At 44.0% G+C, this 22575-nt stretch overlaps 2 protein-coding genes across 2 annotated transcripts in view; one reads left to right on the top strand and one right to left on the bottom strand.

Moving 5' to 3' along the window:
* The window catches only part of TSPAN2 (tetraspanin 2), a 249747-nt gene that overhangs the window by 90815 nt on the left and 136357 nt on the right, over positions 1 to 22575 (top strand). The window lies entirely within an intron of this gene.
* Positions 1357 to 22469, bottom strand: TSHB (thyroid stimulating hormone subunit beta). Its single transcript, XM_063143721.1, has 3 exons — positions 22422 to 22469; positions 7298 to 7466; positions 1357 to 1599 (listed from the first exon to the last, which is right to left on the bottom strand). The coding sequence occupies exons 1-3, from the start codon at positions 22433 to 22435 to the stop codon at positions 1357 to 1359; spliced, it is 426 nt and encodes a 141-aa protein (XP_062999791.1). The 5' UTR covers positions 22436 to 22469.

Here is a 22575-nt window from a genome sequence, read left to right as displayed (position 1 = left end):
CATCCTGTCATATCATGAAAACTCATATCTGTGTAAGCATATAGTTGGCATGAACTAATTAACTAGCCTATGTTGGGTCTTCAGGGTTCTGTTAAATCTTCCTGGTAGCAAGAGCAAGCAAATAAGACTGTAAGCAAGAAGGAACAGTCTAAATACATGTGTTCTTATGAAAGGTAAGGGTGGCGAGGACTCAGAGATTCTGAAGTCTGTTTCCTCACTAACTTCAAAGTGCAAAAGTAAATTCATGGGAAAAAGTTCTGATTAACAGGAATAAGCACTTCCCAGATGCATCCCAGAAATCAATCACTAGTTCTCTTCAAAGCTGCCATAATCAGTCTTCAGAGAACAAGAAATTGCAACTGTGAGAAATGGTATCGTTCACATAATTCTGTTTAGAAATTCCAATGAACAAGATCAAATAAAATCCTTACAATGAGCTCAGCTTTGTACAGCCCATGTGAACACATCACTGTGAACACATCATTTTGTGAACCACCCAAAGAGTTTTGGCTAACTGGGCAATATAGAAATGCAATAAATAAATAAATCACTCTAGTCAGTTTATCCTGACCACAGTGACAGTTCCTAGCTATGCCTAGCCCTTACGTTGTAACTCCAGTAATTGTCTCACTTCCCTCGACTTCAAAGCATGATTATTCTATATGGCCAATGGGAAAGGCAGTCTTGTTAAGCTGATGGGGTGGATGTCCAATCCATCCAATGCCCTACTGACACAGTAGCTACAGTGGAAGGTAGAGTTGTCTTTTGCCAGTTTTGGGGCTGTTGGTGTTTTTTAAACTTGCCACCTCAGGTGTTGTTATAGTGTGTGTTGGATGAAGAAGGGAGCCTAGGGTGCTCTGGATCCATGGCCTTCCCTGATGTGCTCCATTCTGGTTCCTAGACCTGTAGCAATTCTGGCCCTTGATGCAAATCCCCTTCTCCAGCTAGCAAAGCAAGCAAGAATGGGGGGAAATTGCTCCTTTCCCTGTTGCTCAGGAAAGAGAGTGAGTCCAGTGAAGAAACATAGATCCCCTGGGAGTCCCCCCACTGTGTGTGCCTGTTTATACATCTACACTCTGCTCTGAAAGCACATAGTTGTAGGTATACTTTCCAAATTGTAAAGTTGCTGTATCCCCATGGGCTGCAACTTATTTTTATGTTTGTGAGCACTATATAAAATGAAGGGGAAAAACACCAGTTAGTTTTGTTTCGTTTTTCTGTCTGAGAATAATTTGACAGAACAAATATTGGCCATGCCACCCATTCTGTTTATTCTTGACTGCCAATAATTTGCCATGTGCGGGGAGAGACAGTTTTTGTGTGAGAGGGAGTGGGGAGGGGCAGAGAGCCAGGACTTCATGGATTGTGTCGTTTCTGGGGCAAAGTGCAATAACCAGTGTGTCTCGCCTCCTGCACACAGTCGCTATAGTCAGTGTTGCATTTCCCGCACCTGCAGCTCACTGCCACAGGGTAAGAATAGTAGGAGACAGCATGGTGTTGACAGCCAGGGATCATCACGGTCCTGTACATCACGTCCTTGTATGTGCACACTTCCTGGGACAGGGCACTCCGGGGCAGCAGTTTCTTACCATTACTGTCCTGTAAGGGAATGCCAGTGGTTATTCCATCTCTCTGATGACTTCGTTTTAGGATGATTTGAGATGATTTATATTATGCCCAGACAGCAATCACTTCTCTCTGCTTCATTTCTTCCCTCCCCTCGCCCAATGGGCACATCATTGTTACAGTGCAACTTAAGCAAGAAAGGCTATTTCATCTTATTTTCAGCCTCATTCAAGCAACCACGCATGCTCTATGATGCATTTGAGACACTGAGCTCAGTGCCCTCCATGGTTGCTCGGTATGATTTAACAAAGGAAGGGTTGCTGAGGGGCATATCCTAAATAATATACAACAGATTGGTTGTGACTTTGACAGAGTCTCTTGGGATCCTACCTGATCTGGGTAAATCTATCTGCATAGCTTGTGTCCTGTTTGAAAGCTTCCTTTAAGGGTGTGTTTTGTTGTGCCCAAATGCAACACAGATGTAGTCAATCTCTCAAAAGGGAACATAGGAATCCATCTTATGCCAAGTCAGACCATTGGTCCATCTAGCTCAGTATTGTCTATGCTAATTGGCAATGCCTCTCCAGAGTTTCAGACAGGAAATATTAGGGATTGCACCTTAAATTTTCTTCATTCAAAGCACATATCGACCATGCTACAGTTATCCTTCTGGATAGGTTGTCTGGGCTGGGAGTCGGAGGCACTGTGTTGCAGTGGTTCCGCTCCTACTTGGATGGCTGGTTCCAGAAGGTGGTGCTGGGGGATTATTGCTCTGTGCTATGGCATTTAGGCCATGGGGATCCACAGCGCTCTATTTTAGCCCCTATGCTGTTTAGCATGAAACCGCTGGGAGAGGTTATCCGGAGATGTGGGTTGAGGTGCCATCAATATGTGAATCACACCCAGCTCTACCTCTCCTTTTCATCAAACCCAGGTGAGGCAGTGGCTGTTCTGAATCAGTGCCTGAGCATTGTAATGGACTAGATGAGGGCCAATAAACAGACTCAATCCAGACACAACAAAGGTACTATTAGCGGGTGGTTCGCCTGTCCGGCTAGGTGATGTTCACCCTGTTCTGGACGGGGTTGCACTCCCCCTAAAGCATCGTGTTCATAGTTTGGGGGTGCTCTTGGATCCACAGCTGTCACTTGAGGCACAGGTGAACTCAGTGGCAAACAGCACCTTTTATCAGCTTAGGCTGATATACCAACTGTGCCCTTATCTGGACGGAGATAGCCTAGCTACAGTTATCCATGCTCTGATAACCTCTCGTTTGGATTACTACAATGCGTTATACGTGGCGCTGCCTTTGAAAACAGTCCAGAAACTTCAACTGGTACAAAACAGGGCAGCACGGTTACTAACAGGGACTGGCTGATGAGACCACATCACACCAGTCCTCTTCCAGCTTCACTGGCTGCCAGTCCAGGTCCGGGCCCGATTCAAAGTGCTGGTATTAACATTTAAAGCTCTAAACAGCTTCGGGCCAGGCTATCTGAAGGAACGCCTCCTCCCGTATGTACCTGCCCAGACCCTAAGGTCATCCTCAGGGGTCCTTCTCCACAAGCCCCTGCCAAAGGAAGTGAGGCAGGTGGCTACCAGGGGGAGGGCCTTCTCTGCTGTGGCACCCTGGCTGTGGAATGAGCTCCCTAAGGAGGTTCGCCTGGCACCTACATTATATTCTTTTAGACGCTAGGTGAAGACCTTTTTATTCTCTCATTATTTTAACAGTCTATAAATTAATTTTAACATTGCTGTTTTAAATTTGTATTTTAAATTTGTATTTCTGCATTGCTGTTTTTATCTTGGTTGCACTTTTATATTGTATTTTATATTATGGTTTTATACTGTTGTTTTGTTTTGAATTGTCTTAATTTTGTAAACCGCCCAGAGAGCTTCAGCTATTGGGTGGTACAGAAATGCAATAAATAAATAAATGAATGAATAAATACTAGGGTGAGTTATACCACTTCCTGAGGGGAAAGTGCATTCTATCCCAAGCAAACCATTTGAGCTATTGCCCTTCCTGAGAAGAAAAGTGGCCCTCTCAGTGTTATCCTTTGATTTCTGTTACCCCTTGTATGTTCATCTTAAGTTGCATTTCTTGAGTCGTTCTCTTTTTGAATTGCTACTCTGTCTTGTCTAATTGCCATTTCTTCCTATTATCTAATTTACCTAGCTAAAGTAGTATGGGACAGCTGTGTTTTGGGGGTGTCTGCTTGCTCACTTTCTCCTATTGCCTTATTGCCATCATTTCCTTTCATTACCCAGTGCAGTGGTAAAACTGATTAGGCTGGATCAAAAGTGCTTCTGGTCTAGTTGGTTTCAGAAAGAAGTGGTATTTGTTAGGGATGTGCTCCGCTTCTCCTCGGAGCGGAGAATCAGGAGCGAATTGGCCTGATCCACCTTGCCCAGAGGCGGAGTAGAAGCGAACCAGGGTCCTGGAGAAGCATGGCGAAGAGAAGAGGCCATAGGCGGAGCGCTTCTCTTTTCACGGAGTGAACCGCCCGCCATTTTGGATAATTTCGCCCATAGGATTGCATTGCGGAAAAGATTACGGGATAACTGTGTTGTTTTTAAAGCTATCTTTCTGAAATTTTGTGTGCTTAGAGAGACGTGGCTGGGGGTCATTTTGAGCCTACTCTCAGCACTCTGCATGGTGCGGTTTGCTTGCTATAATTTTCAAAAAAAATAGGGTAAAAAAAGCGGGAGAGGTACCTTTTTGAAGTACTGAGAGGCAGATTCAACTCCCAGTCATGATCACCTGATGAAGCATCCTCCAATCCCAAAGTTGGAAGGGGGGATAGGCAAAACGAGATACTACTGGGAAACTTCTCTTTCTTAATCTCTTTAACCTCTGAGGCATCACCCCTAACCCCAATTCACACACACCTTTCGATATCTCCGTCAATTTTCACGTTAGAAACCTCAAGTTAGGCACCATGACACCTCATGCACGTATACACATGCATGCCAAGCCTCAAGCCAATACAAGCGTCCCCTCATTTGGGGGGAATTTTTGAAAATCAGACACCCCAGTATCTCAGGGATTTAAAGCTGCAGACAGCTCAATGGGGCCATTTCAAAGGAAATCCCAACATGCCATGAATTGGGGAGTAGATAACCCTAAATATTAATCTTCTTCCACACTTGAAAAATTGATTTGGAACTTCAAAAAGTCTAAGTGAGTGCAGGAAGGACTTGTCTCCTGAGACAAAGCAAGACACACACAAACCATCCCTGCGAGGCGGTCACAGAAGAGGACAGGCAGAGTTTTGCATTACTGGCTTTGAAACGATCCTTGGCTCATTTCCTTGTGCCCCCAGAAATGCCTGCTGCCTGCCTGCCTGCCTGCCTGCCTGCCTGCCTGCCTGCCTGCCTGCATGCATGCATGCATTCCCCCCTGGATGCTGCAGTGGTGGGGCATGTGCCGGGACTGACTCCCCCATACTAGATCTATAGCATCTCTCTGCCTGCCTCTCTGCCCGCCTGTCCTCCTCCTCTGTGACCGCCTCACAGGGTTGGTTTGCAATGCATTATTTACCGCTGGCTTTGAAACAAGCCATCCTTGGCTCACTTCCTTGCACCCGCCTCGAAGGGTTGGTTTGCAATGCGTTGCTTACTTACTGCAGGGCAGCTTGGAAACGAGCCATCCTTGGCTCACTTCCTTGCGCCCGCCTCGAAGGGTTGGTTTGCAATGCGTTACTTACTGCTGGCTTTGAAATAAACCATCCTTGGCTCACTTCCTTGTGCCCCCAGAAATGCCTGCCTGCCTGCCTGCCTGCCTGCCTGCCTGCCTTCCCCCCTCCGGGGTACTGCTGTGGTGGGGCATCTGCCGGGATTGACTCCCCCATACTAGATCTATGGCATATCTCTGCCTGGCTCTCTGCCCACCTGTCCTCCTCCTCTGTGACCGCCTTGCAGGGATGGTTTGCAATGCATGACTTACTGCTGGCTTTGAAACAAACAATCCTTGCTTCACTTCCTTGTGCCCCCAGAAATGCCTGCTGCCTGCCTGCCTGCGTGCCTTCCCCCCTGGGTGCTGCTGTGGTGGGGCATCTGCCGGGACTGACTCCCCCATACTAGATCTATGGCATATCTGATATGTACACTGCCTCTCTGCCCTCCTGTCCTCCTCCTCTGTGACCGCCTCACAGGGATGGTTTGTGTGTGTCTTGCTTTGTCTCAGGAGACAAGTCCTTCCTGTGCTCACTTAGACTTTTTGAAGTTCCAAATCAATTTTTCAAGTGTGGAAGAAGATTAATATTTAGGGTTATCTACTCCCCAATTCATGGCATGTTGGGATTTCCTTTGAAATGGCCCCATTGAGCTGTCTGCAGCTTTAAATCCCTGAGATACTGGGGTGTCCGATTTTCAAAAATTCCCCCAAAATGAGGGGACGCTTGTATTGGCTTGAGGCTTGGCATGCATGTGTAAACGTGCATGCGGTGTCATGGTGCCTAACTTGAGGTTTCTAACGTGGAAATTGATGCAGATATAGGAAGGGGTGTGAATTGGGGTTAGGGGTGCTGCATTAGAGGTTAAAGCCCCCCCAAATCAGGGGATGATGGAATTTGCTTGAAACCTGCCATGAATGTGGATGTGCCTGCTTCCAAGGTTGTATCTGTCAAAATGTCGGAGAAAAGCCCATGTCTGAAAATGGGGTGTCCAATTTTCAAAAATTCCCCAAAAATCAGGGGAGGCTTGGATTGGCTTGAGGCTTGGCATGCATGTTTATACGTGCATGAGGTGTCATGGTGCTGAATTTGAGGTTTCTAACGTTAACAGAAAAAAAGTTGTAGGCTTTTTTGGATTTCAATGCAAGCCTATGGGGGGAAAAGCGGAGCTCCGATCCGGTTCCAGAGCTTCGCAGCAAACCGGAGCGGACTATCGGCGGAGAGGAGCAGAGCGGACCCGATCTGGAAGTTGCAGATCTGGAAAAGAAGTGGATCAGGGGGTCCATGCACACCACTAGTATTTGTATGTGCTGAAAAGTGGCAGTACAAGAAAAACAGATTTGTAAAAATTGAGAAATTGTTCTTGAAAGGGTGGGGTGTTTGGGGGAAGGGGTGGTGACCATCTTACAGATGACTTTTCCAGATCACGTTCACATCTCTGAAAATTTACTGCCTATTCACCGCCTTTAGATCCATGTCTTCCATATCCCCTCCTCATTCAATATAAGCTTCATATCTCATCCTTTATATCTCTGTCGTCTAATCCTCTCCTATTCAACTTGCTCTAAGAGACCTAAGCTACCTATTAAACTCCAGGTCTCCTCTGTCCTCCTTTCTTTTACTCTTCCATTTTCTGCTATAGTTCCCTGTTAATGAAATTTCCTTGTCTTTGATATGTACACTGCCTCTTCTCTCATTTCTTTTTCAAAGCTATTCCCTTGTATTTTATATAGATTATTCTTGCTCCTGGGCTTGATGCCGCATCTCCTGTTTTGAACTTTCCACTCCTTTTGTGCCTTGTCTAACTTAGTAGAAAAGGAATTACAATTACATCTGTCCCTTGGTCTTTACGAACTACTTGATAAAATAAGAGCAGTAGCTCTCACCCTGGTAATGAACAGGCCTAGTCAGTGTGCATTCAAATAATCCTCCCTTGTGTTAATTTTGTGACTTTCTCTCCACCGTATATTTCATTAAAGAAAAGCACCCATTCTCAGCCAAAGGCTAACCAAGTGCTGCATGAAGAGATTCAAGAGCGTCTTGTAAGAAAGTACCCGGGTCAGGCAGAATCCTTCACAGATGGTAGTGTTGATAGCCAGACAATAGGCACATTCTCTCTTCTCCACGTGGATGACATACTCCACAGGGACACAAAGGGACATGCTCTGCCCCAAAGTCAGAGCAAAGACTAGGGGGAGAGAGATGAAAAGGGCAGGCTTCATGCTGGATACAAAGACAAAACGAAGTTGCATTAGACATTGTGAGTTATGGGGTGAAGGCAGGCAGCTTATTAACAGAAACTGGAATTGGGCTCACTCCACAACATCATAACGTGCCTTACTTGTCTCCATCCCCAATGCCTATAATTCGCAACCAGAATGCCTATTTGTGGCCAGGTTAGGATGAGAGGTCATATATCCAGGTGGTAGCTTCCTAGTTAAACACTGTAATATGTTCATTTACGCAGGTGAGGAATGTCCTCAGGGAAGTCAGGTGGGTGTTGTTGTTTTTTGCTTAAGATGTTTCTAGGATCATCCTGTACATTGTGCCCTTGTCCTGTTATAAGAACCTCCATATCAGGACCTTTCCCTTCTCTTCCTATTTTCTTTACCATGATCTAAGGATCAGCAAACAAGGATGAACAAAGAAACCCACAGATTCATAGAATTATAAAGTTGGAAAGGTCCTTAGAGGTCATTTAGCATAAAAAAAACCTCTCAATTTAACATATATCTACAGCATCCCTGAGAGATGGCTACCCGGTTTCTGCTTAAAAACCTCCAGTGAAGGAGAGCCCACCACCTCTGGAGGCAGACTGTTCCACCATCAATAGCTTTTACCATTAGGAAGTTCCTCCAAATGTTTAGCCATAATCTACTTTCTTGCCATTTCAATCCACTGGTTCTAGCCCTGCCCTCTGGAGCAGTAGAGAATAACTCTGCTCCATGTTCGGCATAAGGCCTTTCAGATATTTTAAGACTACTTTTGTGTCTCCTCTTAAACTTCTCCTGGTAAAATAATTGTTGTAAATACCGTAGCCCAGAGAGCTTTAATTATGGGGCAGTATAGAAATGAAATGAAATAAATAATAAAAAATATATACCTAGCTCTTTTCAACCATTCCTCATAGAATTTGGTGTCCAGACCCCTCATCATTCTGGTTGCCCTCCTCTAAGTGTCTTTCCTCCTTAAAATGTGCCACCTAGAACTGGACACAGTACTCCAGATGTAGCCCAACCAACACAGAATAGAGCAGAACTCTTACTTCGTATGATCCCAACACTATGCTTTTGTTAATGCAACCTAAGATTGCATTATCATTTTAAACAGCTGCATCACATTGCTGCCTCATGTTCAGCTTGTGATCAACTAAAACACCTAGATCTTCTTGTACATGTACTGTTGCCAAACCAGGTCTCCCTCATCCTGGACTTGTGGGTTTGATTTTATTCTACCTGAATGCAGTTTACATTTATCTCTGTTGAGTTTCATCTTGATTTTGACCCTGTATTCTAGTTGCCAATATTGTTCTGAATCTTAATTCTGTTTTCGGTTGTATTCACTGTCTCCCAGTTTGTGTCATCTGGGAAATTTAATAAGCAATCCATCTATGACCTAATCCAAGGATGCTTCCATACGAGGTTCTTATGGTGTCATTGTCCTGCCTCGGTCACAGAATTTTTTGTGGGTTCCAAACATCATCCTCTCCTACTCAGAACCATAATTCTGGGTCATAATCTGTCCAGAGAACATTAGATATTAGGTGGATTAGAAATGGACTAAATAGAAATAAAACCATCCCGTGTTTTCCCACCACTTCTTCCATCTTTTTTCTTACCGTGGAAAATCCGTCAAGGAAGAAAAGATGGAATAGCACAATAATTTCTGATCATTAGTGTGAGGAATGCTCCTCGACAAAGCACCCCAAATTTCTTATACACACACATACACACACTCATCAATGCATGATGGCAAATCAAGAACAGCCCCAACAAAATCAAAACTAATTACATGGGGGACGGAGGGAAGCATCCTAGTTTAAACATAAAGTTCAGGAGCTGGAAGTTGCGATCTAGTATTGGCATTGCTTGGGAAACAGACCTCCTGTTAAGGACGACCACAGAGCATTGACAACGTAGAGAACAACTCCTGGCTGAAGCACACAACAGAGAGAATGCTCCTTAGGAAAAAAAGTTCTTATTGATTCCAAATTTTAAGGTTAGAGCATAGGTTGCAAAAGCCTACAAATATGCAGTCATTATTTTTATACCCCAAACCTGGGACTCACCTATCAGCTTTGCAGTGACGCCCAATCTGGAAAGACCGACCAACCTGTGGCAGCCAGCGCTTTCCTTCACGCAGGAAGCTGATTCTGCATTGAGTTTGTTGCAGAACTAATAACCCTAGCACAAGCTCTGAGTGCATTTTATACTGTCCTGGTTAAGTCCTGGCTGATCTACTTGTTTATATAATTGCATTAATTGCTGCTTCTAATCTCAGTAATATCTGCTGAAGATTCATAGTTTACCATGAAGGAAATGTGATTAGAATAAGAGGAACTATAATATCTCTGCTGAGCAGCTGGACTGCAGTGCTAATTAATTTAACATTGATTCTTCATTTTTCATGAAATGAAAATACATATATGTGGATTTAAGAAAGCCTTTATTGACAATGGTATTAGTCAGGAAAGAAATGTCATGGAATAGAAGCAGGCACAGTCTGGGGGACGCCCCCAGATCAGGGCTGTTAGAAGAATCACTTAGAATATTTTTGAATGATGATCAAGGGAGGGGGAAAGCCTATATGTACAGGCAAGACAATGAGTTGCCAAAACCAGGAGAAAAACTGAGAAGTGGATGCACAAATAGAGTTGATACATTAGAAAAACACATGGGGTGGAATCTTGCTGACTAAGGCCAAAGCTAGATAGGGCGAAATCCTGGGATGATCCCCGGGATCGTCCCTGTGCGTTCAGATGATGCACAGGGGATCCCGGGATCAGGGAGGGATGATCCCTCCCTTGCCCTGGGATCTTGCCCTCCCTTGTAGGCCTGTTTTTTCCGTGGTCTCGGGCTGAGCCCAAGACCACAGAATGTGTGGCCAGGTGCCGCAGTTTGTCCCTGCTCCTCGCGATTCCTTGCGAGGAGCCGGGACCTGCGCATGGGGCACAACGCTCCTCAGGAGCACTGCGCCCATCAGGGGTGGAGTGGGCTGAGTGGTAGAAATACTTTTTTTAAAAAAAAAACTTACCTTTTGCGCACGAGCGTTTGTGCACTGCTGGCCCTTTAACTGTAAAAAAAAATGGCGGGTGCATCTCCTCTCCGTCTGAGGTCATCGCACGCCACATGTAAACAGAGGGGGGATCTCACAATAAAACCATCGCAAGATCTTCACCCCTCTGTCCCAGACTAAGAGGTAGGTCTAGCTAAGGCCTAAGAAGAATGCAGAGTGATATTGTATTGTCATTGTACCTATATGGAGAAGCAGCAGCATTCAGGAACATTGGAAGCTGACTTAGACTAAGTCACACTATTGGTTGATGGGTTAAACAACCCAGAGTAACCCAACAACAAACCATGGACATTTGTTAAGTTAATCCTTGGTTGCTTAACCCCTAAACCTAGAGTTCTGAGTTTGGACATCACAAAATGGGGTGTTCCTGGGTTGTTAACTGGAAGTGGAAGGAGGCAAGCAGGCAGGGACCACTTGTATTCACTCAGATTTTTTAACCATGGGTCATTTGTGTGAATCAGGTCACTAACTGGCAGTGGCTCTCTAGCTGTACCTTTTCAGAGAGGGACTTTCCCTGGGATCGAACTTGAGACCTTTTGCTTGCAAATAATGTGTTCTACCACTGAGCTGTGTCCCTTCTCCTATTTACTTATGTGTTTTAAAAATGCCTTTATATTGCGCCGTTCAACCAACTTGTTCCCAGAGTGTCTTACTACAAGATAAATAAAAACAATGTAAAATCAGATTTTTTTAACAACAACAACAGCAACAAAGTCAGCAATCAAAAACAGCAGATTACAATAGTTCAAGGCCTTAGAGATCCAAAAATGAACTTTGCCGGGTGCCAAAAATGATAGGTGCCTGGCAAGGTTCCCTGAGGTGGGAGTTACCAAAATGGAGCATCGCCACTGATCTGATCCTGGTCCCCAATCACCTCACCTCAGATGATGGAAAAACCTGGAGGAGAGCCTCATTTGATAATCTCAACACATGGGTAGAGTGATGTGGGTGAGCATATGCCCGGATTTGCCCAGATTTGCCCGGGTTTGCGATGACAAATCCGGGAGGGGGGAGGGGAAATCCGGATTTTTTTCAATATTCTCCAGCCAAAGAGCAGCTCTAATGGGAATTAACAAAAATGCTTATAACTCCGTCATTTTTAAAGATAAAGACATGAAACTCAGCACAATGGTAGCTCCTAGGTAGGGCTTTAGTCCTACCAAATTTGAAACAGATCCATTCATCCATTGATTTTTTAGGAATTTTTTAAAAATTGAGGTTTTTAAATTATTTTTAAAATCGTCATTTTTAAAGATAAAGAGATGAAACTTTGCACCATGATAGGTTGTAGGTAGAGGTTTAGCCACACCAAATTTAAAACATATCCGTTCATCCATTGGTTTTTTAGGATTTTTTTTTAATTGAGGTTTTAAAATTATTATTTTTAAAACTGTAATATTTAAAGATAAAGAGCTGAAAGTTGGCACCATGATTGCTCTTAACAAGGACTTTAGCTATGCCAAGTTTGAAACAGATCTGTTCATCCACTGAGTTTTAGGATTTTTTTAAAGTTTGAGGTTTTAAAATTTATTTTTTTTAAATGACATTTTTAAAGATAAAGGGCTGAAAGTTGGCACCATGATAGCTCTTAAGGAGAGATTTATCCATGCCAAGTTTGAATCAGATCTGTTAATCCATTGGCTTTTTTAGGATTTTTTTAAAAGTTCAAAGTTTTGAAATAATTGTTTTTTAAAACTGCTGGAGCCATATCCTTCAAACTCAGGTTGTCAAACCTTCTCTTTGGGGTGTTGCACATTGAGCAGTTTCAGCCCTTGGCATTAAGGGGATCTCCAGTCTTTAGGTAAGAAGTCCTGAGCAAGCAGGGCACCTTTCCTGTTGCAGATTTGGTGTGCACCTGGAGCTCAGCAGAGGCAAGGCATCCACAAATCAAAATGTGGGAAAGGAGAGGTCAGTCAAAGCCGCCCACAGGGCAAAACAGAATGGGCCAGAGGCCTTTTTCTCAAATGTCCACATCATGGGCGATGAAGGGTCATCTTTAGAGAAAAACTCTCATGACCAACAGTAAGGTGCCAGTCGAGAGAGAGGCTCTCTTCTTTGTGGATGCCCTGTTGCTGCGAATGTTGGAACCTGGCATATCATTGCTTTGCTTCGCTACCACTTCCCTTCCATTTCACTTTGTACACTTGTGAGCTAGGCTCTGACTGCACAGCTGGGATGCAATGCAGAACATTTGAAATGCATACCAGAGAAAAATAGATAGATTTGTGGCTTTGGCTGGCTTGCATATCTCTTAGAGACAGAGTTAGACTGAAGACACAACTCAGAGATGGCTGTAGCTGAGCCCTGAGAGGCTGCTGTACCACACAGAGCCTTTTTAAGAGTGTCTCAGAGTCTAGTTTTGGTGCAGGCAGAGGCAGCTGGCAGTGGAATTTTTTTAAAAAAAACAAGAGTCACCGGATGCAACCAAGCCATAAGCTGTTGCCCTACCCCCAGCCACAGGGTACAAGTGCACAGCCTGGCTGGACCGTTGGGAGACTATGGCAGAGAGAGGGGGTGGGGTGGGGGATTATTTGAAGCTGGAAATGTTGGCAGGCTGGCATAAGGCAGAGAGAGGCTGAAGGCAACCCAGATGCACCTGTAGCTTGGCCCTGAGGCTGGCTTGCCACGCAGAGTGTTTTAAGAGTGCATCAAAGTTGTGCAGGAGGAGATGAAGTAGAGGCGGCTGGTGGCAGACGTTTTTAAAGTATTGGGCAAAAGGCGGGATATAATAATAATAATAATAATAATAATAATAATAATAATAATAATAATGATGATGTAAGAGTCACCAGACATGACCAAGCAATAACCTGCAATAAGCAATATCCCAAGCCACAAGTGTGCAGCCTAGCTGGACCATTGGGAGACTTTGAGGGAGAGAGAGAGAGAGAGATTGTTTGAGGCTGGAGGCTTTGGTTTGTCTGCAATGACTTAGAGTGAGAGACAACAGAGGCTGCACAGACAACCCAGAGACATCTATTGTAACTTAGCCCCATGGTGCTGGCATGAAACGCAGGGCATTAGGAAGAGGGTCTCAGAGTCGCATGTTTGTGCAAGAAGTAGACAGGAGTTCAAAGTCTGGATGTGTGAAGTAGTGCCAACACACAAGCCTTGAGAAGCTAATGTATATAAGTGAGAAGTGTGAATGGGCAAAGTCGTGTTCACTGCCACAACACCCACCCTAATGTTAGAGTAGAGAAACTTGTGATAATTATACACAACCTTTTTTTAAAAATTGGAATTAACAAAAGCCAGCCATCCGGCCGGCCAGTAGCAAACCCTGTTAACAACAACAGCAGCTTGCAATGAGTGAAGATATTTGAGGGAAGGGGAGAATGTAACACACAGAGTATAGCAAAAGCTTCCAAGTACAGCAAAACCTACAAAAGTAGGAGTGAGTGAAGTTCATTTCAGATACGTTGAACCTCTCACTTGTTCTTTATTTCAGTGATTTTAACATTAAGATGTTATGTAGAACAAATTTGTCTTAAATGTGTGCTGTAAAATCAGACATGTGACCAAGGCTACATTCGGGTGGGCACGCCCCCTTGGTGCTGGACCCGCCCTCTTGGGGGCCGACCATGTTGTTCTCCTTTTTGGTTTCTAAAATATGGTCACCCTACAGGTGATCCTCCAGGTACCCAGGACATGCTGAAAAACAATGGCTCATGGCTATGCAGTGAAAACAGAAGAATTTAACCAAGACTAATGAGAGGCAGAGTGTGGTCAAGTGCTAGAGAGAGATGGATTTTGACGATTTCAGAAACCTGGGCAGGATCTACGCTACTGCTTTATAATGGTTTATAACATTTTTGACAAATGGTCAGGCCCAGGACACATTACATATATCATTTTCAAACCGTTTTCAAAGTGTTCTATCCTGCTTGGTGTAGATCTGGCCCTGGTTTCAGTTCATTACTCAGCCCTGGACATTGTGGCCGTATCAACCACAGATCCCTATCTTTAAAATGGGGATAGTGGTAACCATCCACCTCCAAAGCTTATTTGGAAAGCAAGTGCAATAAAGAATGAAAAGCAGAGAGTAGCTAAAATGATATTACTAAGAGAATGAATATAATTGCAGAGAGAGAGAGATTACCCTTTAGTATTGGGATTGGGATTGAGCCCCCATGCACTGAAGATAGGGATGTACACATTTTGTAAAATCCATTCCATCTGCATTTCATGCATTGTCAAGTGCCTTTTGTTCCATCATCTGCTCATTGACGGAATCGGATTTTTCCTATTTTCTGAATTTGTGCAAATTCGAATTTGGATAAATATGCAAATCCCCCCCCTGCACAAACTGCCTGTCCCCAATGCAATTATTGTGCTACAGTTTATAGGGAGAATGCATATTTTTGGAGTTTTTTCATATTTTCCTGACTAAATTTGGTTAAAATTCTGGAAAAAGCCAGTCCATTGCAGAATCCATGGGTCAGATTAATAGAAATCCAAACTCATTTTGTTCCATTGCAGATTTCTCTGACATCCTTAATTGGAGGTGCTGTTTGTTCTGGGGCCTATGTCCATATACCGGGTATAGCATACCCTAAGGTGCATAGCTTTATTCTGTATTTTGGAGCTTACACACCTGGTAATCAGGATACCTGAGAGAGCGCCTTCTCCCTTACCAACCTGCCCGGTCACTGAGGTCATCCGAGGGCCTGCTCCTGGTGGTTCCACCTAGATCCATCCTCCGATTGGAATCCACCAGGGGAAGAGCCTTCAGCGTGGTGGCGCCCCTCCTGTGGAATTCCCTGCCTCTGGAGGTCAGGCAGGCTCCAACCTTGTACTCCTTTCGGCGCCTCCTGAAAACATCTTTATTCCAAGAAGCCTTTCTTTAACATGCAGCCTTGGATTTCTGTGTTGTTGTTTTTTGCTTCTTTTTAAATTTTGTTTTAACTGTTTTATTCTGTTTTTATTTTCATTTTTACCTTGTACACCGCTCCGAAATTTTTCAATGGGGAGCGGTATATAAATATTCTAAATAAATAAATAAATAAATAAATAATAAGTAATCTCTGCGTAGACAGGTTCGCCAATGCAAGGAGGCTGGGTGCAGTGAGCAGGGTGGTGGATACATGAACCTGAGTGCCCCCAAGCCCACACAAAGCATATCCAAAGCTTATACACACTTGCAAATGTCTGCACAGGGCTGGCAAGTAGTTTATTTGATTACAGTGCAAATTTTCCTTCTTCAGACATGGATCATCATTGTTTCTCCCTTCTCTTTTGGTCTCTAATGATAGATTTATATCATGGAAAAGGAGGCTTAAGTGCCTGAGAGCAACAATTAATTTGACTTTCTACAATATCACTCCACACTGAATCTATAGCAAACATATGCTAGATTACAATGTTACGCAAGCTTTTCCAGGTCACCAGAACTCAGAAATAGGATCCAGCAGAGATGGGTAGACCCTAGAAAAGCCTCTCCAGGAAGAAATTGTGCAACAGTCATGAAGAAAGAAGTGGGAACTATTCCAAAAATATTGGTCAGTTGCTCTGTCCAATGCAATGGAGCACCCAGGAGAGTCCGCTTATGTGGTATAAGCTTATGTGGTATAAGCTTATGTCAGTACAACCCCTCATTAACTCCAACATCATGGTGGGGGTATTGAATTTTGTTACAACAGTATGGTAGTCAGGAACACTGAATAGTTTAATGGGATGAGTGTGGTATTTTTATATTTTTTATATTTTTGAAAATACTATAGTATTTGGGATATTATTTTATTTATTTAAACCATGTTATACCATCCATCCTTCATAAAAATTGATTCCAGAATGATTTACAAGGTTACAAATACACATAACTAAAAGATGGAGCCAGCAGATAAAAGAGCAGTCAGCAATACTTAAAAAGTACATAAACGATACTTTTAAAGCTGAGGGAATAAAAAGGTTATCACCTGAAGTTTCTTTTTCTACCTTCAGGGGATGGCAATGAAGATGGCCTGCAGTTGGGATTTGTCTCCCAATGTGAAACTATGAAAATATATCATAAGAAAAATCTGAGGGGGGACATGATAGCATTCACCTGAAGGGCTGTTACACAGCAAAGGGCAAAGATGTGTTCTCGGCTGCCCCAGAAGGCAGGGCTAGATCAAATGAACTGAAGATACAGGAGGGTAGATTTCAGCTGAACATTAGGAAAAGCTTTTTGACAAAAAGAGCAATTTGACAATGAACTAATCATCTAGTGGAATGGTGGGCTCTCTCTCACTTAGGCATCTTCAAGCAAAGGAGGCATTGTTCCACTCCAGGGAGATACGTGGAGAAGGGCATCTGCAGATGAATTTAAAGCAGGGACAAGCTGATATGGAAATAGGATACTTTCAGGTACTTGACTCCTAATTTGTTTAGGGCTTTAGAGGTAAGCATCAGCACTTGCATCTGGGCTTGGATAGGCAATCAGTGAAGATGTTTTAAAACAGGTGAGGTATCTACTTGTATATCAAATTGCAGTCCCATTTAGAGTCTGAACAGCTATATTTTGCACTAATTGTAGTTTCCAAACTGTCTTCAAAGACAGACTCATGCATAATGCTCTGTAGTAATCCAGTCTGGAGGTTGCCAAACCATGACTAGCAATGGCCAGATTATACCTACCTTGGACAAGTAACAGCTGGAGCACCAGCAGAAACTGCTAAAGTGAGACTATTTGAGTCTACTCTAGTGCCAGTGAGGCTACTTGAGTCTCTAGTGACAAAGTTGGAATCCAGGAGAACCACAAAACTGTAAACATGCTCCTCTGGAAGAGTTCTGAACAAGTTGGATACCACCTCTTTGTCCCAGGAACCATCCAGTGGATGGGATTTTTTAAAAAAAACCTCTGGTTATTTTTCTCTGCTCATTTTCTCTATTTCACAATAGGAGAAAATACGGGGGGGGGGGCTGTTGATATGTTCTGGAAGCCCCATGGTGGCTCCCAATCCATGCTACATCGGTTATATGTCGCTGGTGCCGATTTGGAGCAGCCACCCCAGGGCAGAGAAAAGTTGAGGACTTACCCTGACTTTTCCTGTCCAAGTGAGGCCAGTGCAACTCTTCCCTGTCTGTCCTTGCTCGGGCACTGTGCTGGGGGGTGGGGGCATTCCCAGGCAGACGGCGACCTCTCATTGGTTGCCGGAAGCAGCAGGAGAGGGAGGGGGCAGGACCAGTGCGCCTAATGGCCACCGAAAAGCCCACATGGCCTCCCTCCATGTAAATAACTTGCCACCACTCTGCACCAGTGATACCGTGGGGTTTGGCGACAGAGCGGCGCCAACTCAGTGCCATGAAGACAGCCGTCCCCCCATCAGCCAGCACTAAGTCCTTCTCTCTCAATGTGATGTTAAGGAAAATACCTCTAAATAGGTAAATGAAGTATATTGCTAGAGGAATAGGATTGGAAGGATTGACAGATGACCCAGATTCTGTTCCATCAGAACCTCTCTCCCCACCTGAACATCTGGAGCCCTGTATAGTACCTCCGCAATTGTGAGAGCTGGAAATACATTTCATGATGAAGTTCCTAGGTATACAATATACATGACCAAGCTCATATCTCCCCAACACAAGATTTTTCACTTCAGACAAGAGAGCCACACCCTTAGACAGAGGACGCACGATTCCAACTTATATCACAGATTTCCCTGGCTGCACCATTGCATTAGACTGTAAGTAAGCCAAACATTTTCTGAATATGTTCTCCTGCCTTCTTCCAGATCTTTCTACAATTCCCTTCTTGAAAAGGGCCTGCCCAAGGCCTTCAGCACTGTAGTAGTCCAGTTCTATGTCTGATCTCTCTAAAGCTGGCTAGATATGCAGTTGGTTATACGTCTTACCCAAGTGCCACTGAGCTCTAAGAACTCCATCCAGTAACAGCCAGTTCAAGTGTGAATCATTCATCTCTAACCTTTTTCTTAACCAAAACAACATGCTCACTGACATCAGCAATTTGCACTTTCATGAAATGGAAGCTACCACTGCTGTGTTGCCGTCATATGAGTAATCCCAGGAACCCAAATAATAGGGCACTGGATGTGCCTCAATGATACGTAATGCTACAGAAAATGCAAACAATTACTATTTAAAAGCAGGCAAGATTATGATGTTACCGATGTTGTACAAACATGAAATCATTGCAAGTGTGGGGGGATGGTTGAAGGGATGTAGACCTGGCTGGGCTGACAGGAAACAGTCTCATCCAGCATACATTGAGAGCAGGTAGAATGGCCAGATGCAATAAGGGTCAGGAACCATCCACCATTAACAGTTGTGTAAGAGTGTAAATGTTGGCAGGTGTCACGTCCTGCAGGAGTAAGAAAAGCTAATGAAATACCCTCTGAACTGATGCAATTTCAAAGAGCCTGTCCATAAGAAACCCTAGCACAACCCCTGCACATTTTGCTCTTTATTTCCAAACTCTCATAATTCATTGAAAATTATCCCCAACTGCCCACAATAACATTTCCAAAGAGTATTTAATAATATTGCTCTCTTTTTTTTCAAAGCAAAATAGTTGGCATTGGATTATGCCTTTATTTATAAATTCAAAGTACAAATAACATCCCTTCATTATTGTACTTTAAAAAAAAAATCAATTGAGGTTTCCATATGATTCCAAGAGATGGGATCTTGAGTACACCCTATAGGTTATCTTGAAAAAACAGATTGCTTACCTGTAACTGTAACTCTTCCAGTGGTCATCTGTGAAATCACCCATAAGGATTACACACCTGTGCAGAGCTCCATCCAAGAAACTTCTAAAGCAAGGCTAGAGTTTTGGTGGATGCTCCATCCCAACCATTCCTGCACATGCTCAGGGGTGTGTGGCTCCTGCCTTCCCATTCAGTTCCATTTCTGATTGCCACAGCAGCATATCGAGGAAGCAGTCGCAAAAATGACAGGCACAACAGGGAAGGAGAGTGGGTTGTGTGACTGCACAGATGACCACACAAAGAACTGTAGTTATAGGTAAACGACTAAGAAGCCAAAGACCTGAGCACAGTCCTTCCAAAGGAAGCATCCTCTAGAGGCAGAGGCAGACTGATGGTGTGGTAGAACCCATCCAGTGGAGAAGAGGTAAACTTTATTGCATTAACCAACCTTGACAATGGTCAGCACAGAAAATAGTCTGTGTCTGGGGTTACCTTCCACCACACATCTGCAAAGGCCTGGAGGTGAGTCCCAAACCCAAGCTGAGTGGAGTCTTGAGTGATGACAGCAAGGCAGTCAAAGCATCGTCCTGGCAATCTCAGCTTCAGTCCTGAAAAGGCCTATTTGCCTGTTTGTGATAAGAAGCCGTGGGATGCTGTCCGACTGGTTGGTGATCAGATCAGCAATAGGTTGACTGCTGGACTCCAATGCCCATGGAATGGACTATGATAAGGAGCTTGCATATACAGTCAAGAACGTCATCTGTGGCTTTGCTATACAGACTAATGAGTGGAAGAGAAACTGGACTTTTCTACATGAGGCTTTTAATCCACCACTTTATTGAGGCTTCTGTTTCCGGATTCTTTGTAAGATTAAGGTCAGCTCCTTTACACATATTTTTCCACAATATTTATTTTTATATGTTCCACGGCACAACCACTAGGTGGCACTGTGGTATAATGGAATTGCACAAATATATGGGGATTTCATGCCACCATTAATAGATATACCAGACATTCCTTGTTAGGAGAAAACAACACTAAAACGATTCCAAAAAATGGGAGAGGTCTTGGAGGAGGAGGAGGTCATGTAAAGTACCCACAAACTACCATGAGTAAAGAATCACAAGCACATAAAAAATGTCTCAAGTAGAAACAAGTGCCAAAATGTATTCAAAAACAAATTTTCTCAAAGTGTTTCAGAAATAAAATTTCCTTCCTTGGGACAATTTGCAACCTGCAAAACTGAACTCCTTGACTCTGAGTGATTCAGTTAAAGAGAGAGCCAAGGTGTTCACTTTTGCAGGCTGCTGTTGCCTTTTGTTTTAATCTTGCTGAAGAGACCCTACCATCAAAGGCAAAGTCTTCACCTGACAACCACCTGTCAGGTGTACTTTAAGGTGGATTCCTGCATTGAGCAGGGGGTTGGACTCAGTGGCCTTATAGGCCCCTTCCAACTCTACTATTCTATGATTCAGTTCAGGTCTTGGCCTCTTGAGCAAGACTTATAAAACAGAATCATGCATGGTGACAAAGGACTACAATAATTTGCAATAGCTTTTGAGTTACAATCTCTCTGGATCTATTTATCTGCTGTTTAGCCAGATGAGATGTGTTATGATTAGGGTGACCATATTTGGGGAACCAAAAAAGAGGACACCTAGTGTGCGTGTGGGGAAGCAGCTTTCTGAGTCCTGCAGAAAGTACGTTATCCCCCCCCCCCTAAAGAACCCGATTGGAGTGGAGGAGGGGAAAGGATTTCATTCTGCACCACCACCATCCACTCCAATTGGGGCCTTTTCTATAATGTCCACGAATGACCCACTTTCCCCTTTAAGACCTCAATTGGAGCTCGGGGTGGGGGAATGATGTGCCTCAAGATCGCATGTCATTCCCTCCTGCCATGCTAATGGCAGCCTTAAAGAGGAAGGTGTGTCATTCCAGGACATTATTGAAAATTATAGAAAATCCCCCCTGACACCATGGAAAGAACAAAAACCAGGACAAATCGGGGGAAATCCTGACAGTTGGTCACCCTAGTTATGATGAAACAGCTGTGTGAGCTCCCATTTGTTATCTGGCAGATGTTCAAAGAAAGTCAAAACCTCCCAGGTGATGTGCTGATTCAGCTTGACTTATATGCTTGGTAGCTGGCAACTGAAGGAGATAGTGCAGTTGTAGAATGGACCTTCTGGCCTGCAGCCTCCACCTTTCTTTATCAGTGGGAGCAGTGCGAGTCATTGAGCAGACTTAGATTTAGATTTTCTTTGCAATCATAGGCAAGGGATGTTTAAAGAGAAACTGACACTGTCCTGACTCTTTGCAAAGCAAATACAGGGAGGTATACAATAGAGTAGTCAATTTAGCAAGCAAATAGTCAAGCACACAGACTTCAGTCCAATGGGGTTCTGGCTAAGGCAGGAGTGGTCAAGATAGCAGGCAAAGGTCAGAGCACAGGCAAACAGTTAGATATGTGGGGTCAGGCTGAGGCAGGAGATAGCAGGCAGAGATCAGAATACAGTGAGGCAGTCAGAGTTAGGTCAGGTACATTTCGCAGTCCAGGAGCAGGGTCAAGAAACAGTCCAAGAGTCAGTAGCATTGGAGCATCAATCACAGGGCAAGGTAGCAGACACTGGAGCTAGCAGAAGTGTTATTTCCAGCAGGTCTCAAGTTACCAGTGAGAGCTAATATTGCTACAATAACTAGAGCCCAATCCACTGCTCAGCTGCATCCTGTTAGGGGCTTGTCAGATGTCCTTCCCCTGAAAAGTGCACGACTCCAGTAAGCAAGCACTCCTTCACCTGGCCACCATCCTATCATGGATCCCAAGGTGCCGTCATTCTCAGGGAGGCTAGGGGGCAGCCCAGCATCTTACTCTTCCTCAGAAGCACAACATCACACCACCAGTGGTAGGGGCTGCCTAGGCTGGCCATGGAAGGACACCACTAGATCCTACTCACTGTCTAGTACTCTATAAATTTTCTTTATTCTCTTGGATTTAGGTGTCACAGATAACGGTTTTGACCAAGAGTTTTACATCACTTGGAAGAGTGCCAGTTTGACCAGAACTGAGGTGTCAATGTGTATCCGTTCAAAAAGCAGGTCCTAAATGGGTGGAGTACTGTGTTACATTTGTAGGCCCTGAAATATGACTTTCAGCAGGAGCTCTCTGCCCATTGGGATTGGGAGGGGGGGTGAGCGGGGAAATTGTTTTTTAAAAAAAACAAAAAAGACTTACCTTTCAGCGCTCATGCACTCCTTCTGTTTTTTCTTTCCCTGAGCAGGGGACGGGGTGCGGTGGGAACTAAGCCTCTCATCTGTAGTTGATGACGTTCATTTTGACTCCACCCACACCACTCCAAATTAAGGCAGAGTAGAGTGCATGCAATATG

The sequence above is a fragment of the Elgaria multicarinata genome, chromosome 1 (genome assembly GCF_023053635.1).
Source record: "Elgaria multicarinata webbii isolate HBS135686 ecotype San Diego chromosome 1, rElgMul1.1.pri, whole genome shotgun sequence".
NCBI classification, from domain to species: domain Eukaryota; kingdom Metazoa; phylum Chordata; class Lepidosauria; order Squamata; family Anguidae; genus Elgaria; species Elgaria multicarinata.
Note: the sequence above shows the minus strand (reverse complement) of the source record. Positions and strands in the feature narration are given on the sequence as shown.

Excerpts from the sequence above, each read along its gene's own strand:
- TSHB (XM_063143721.1), bottom strand. Across the intron at positions 1,600-7,297 it reads AAGGATTCTGCCTGACCCGG|GACAGTAATGGTAAGAAACT; the intron begins GTACTTTCTTAC and ends ATTCCCTTACAG.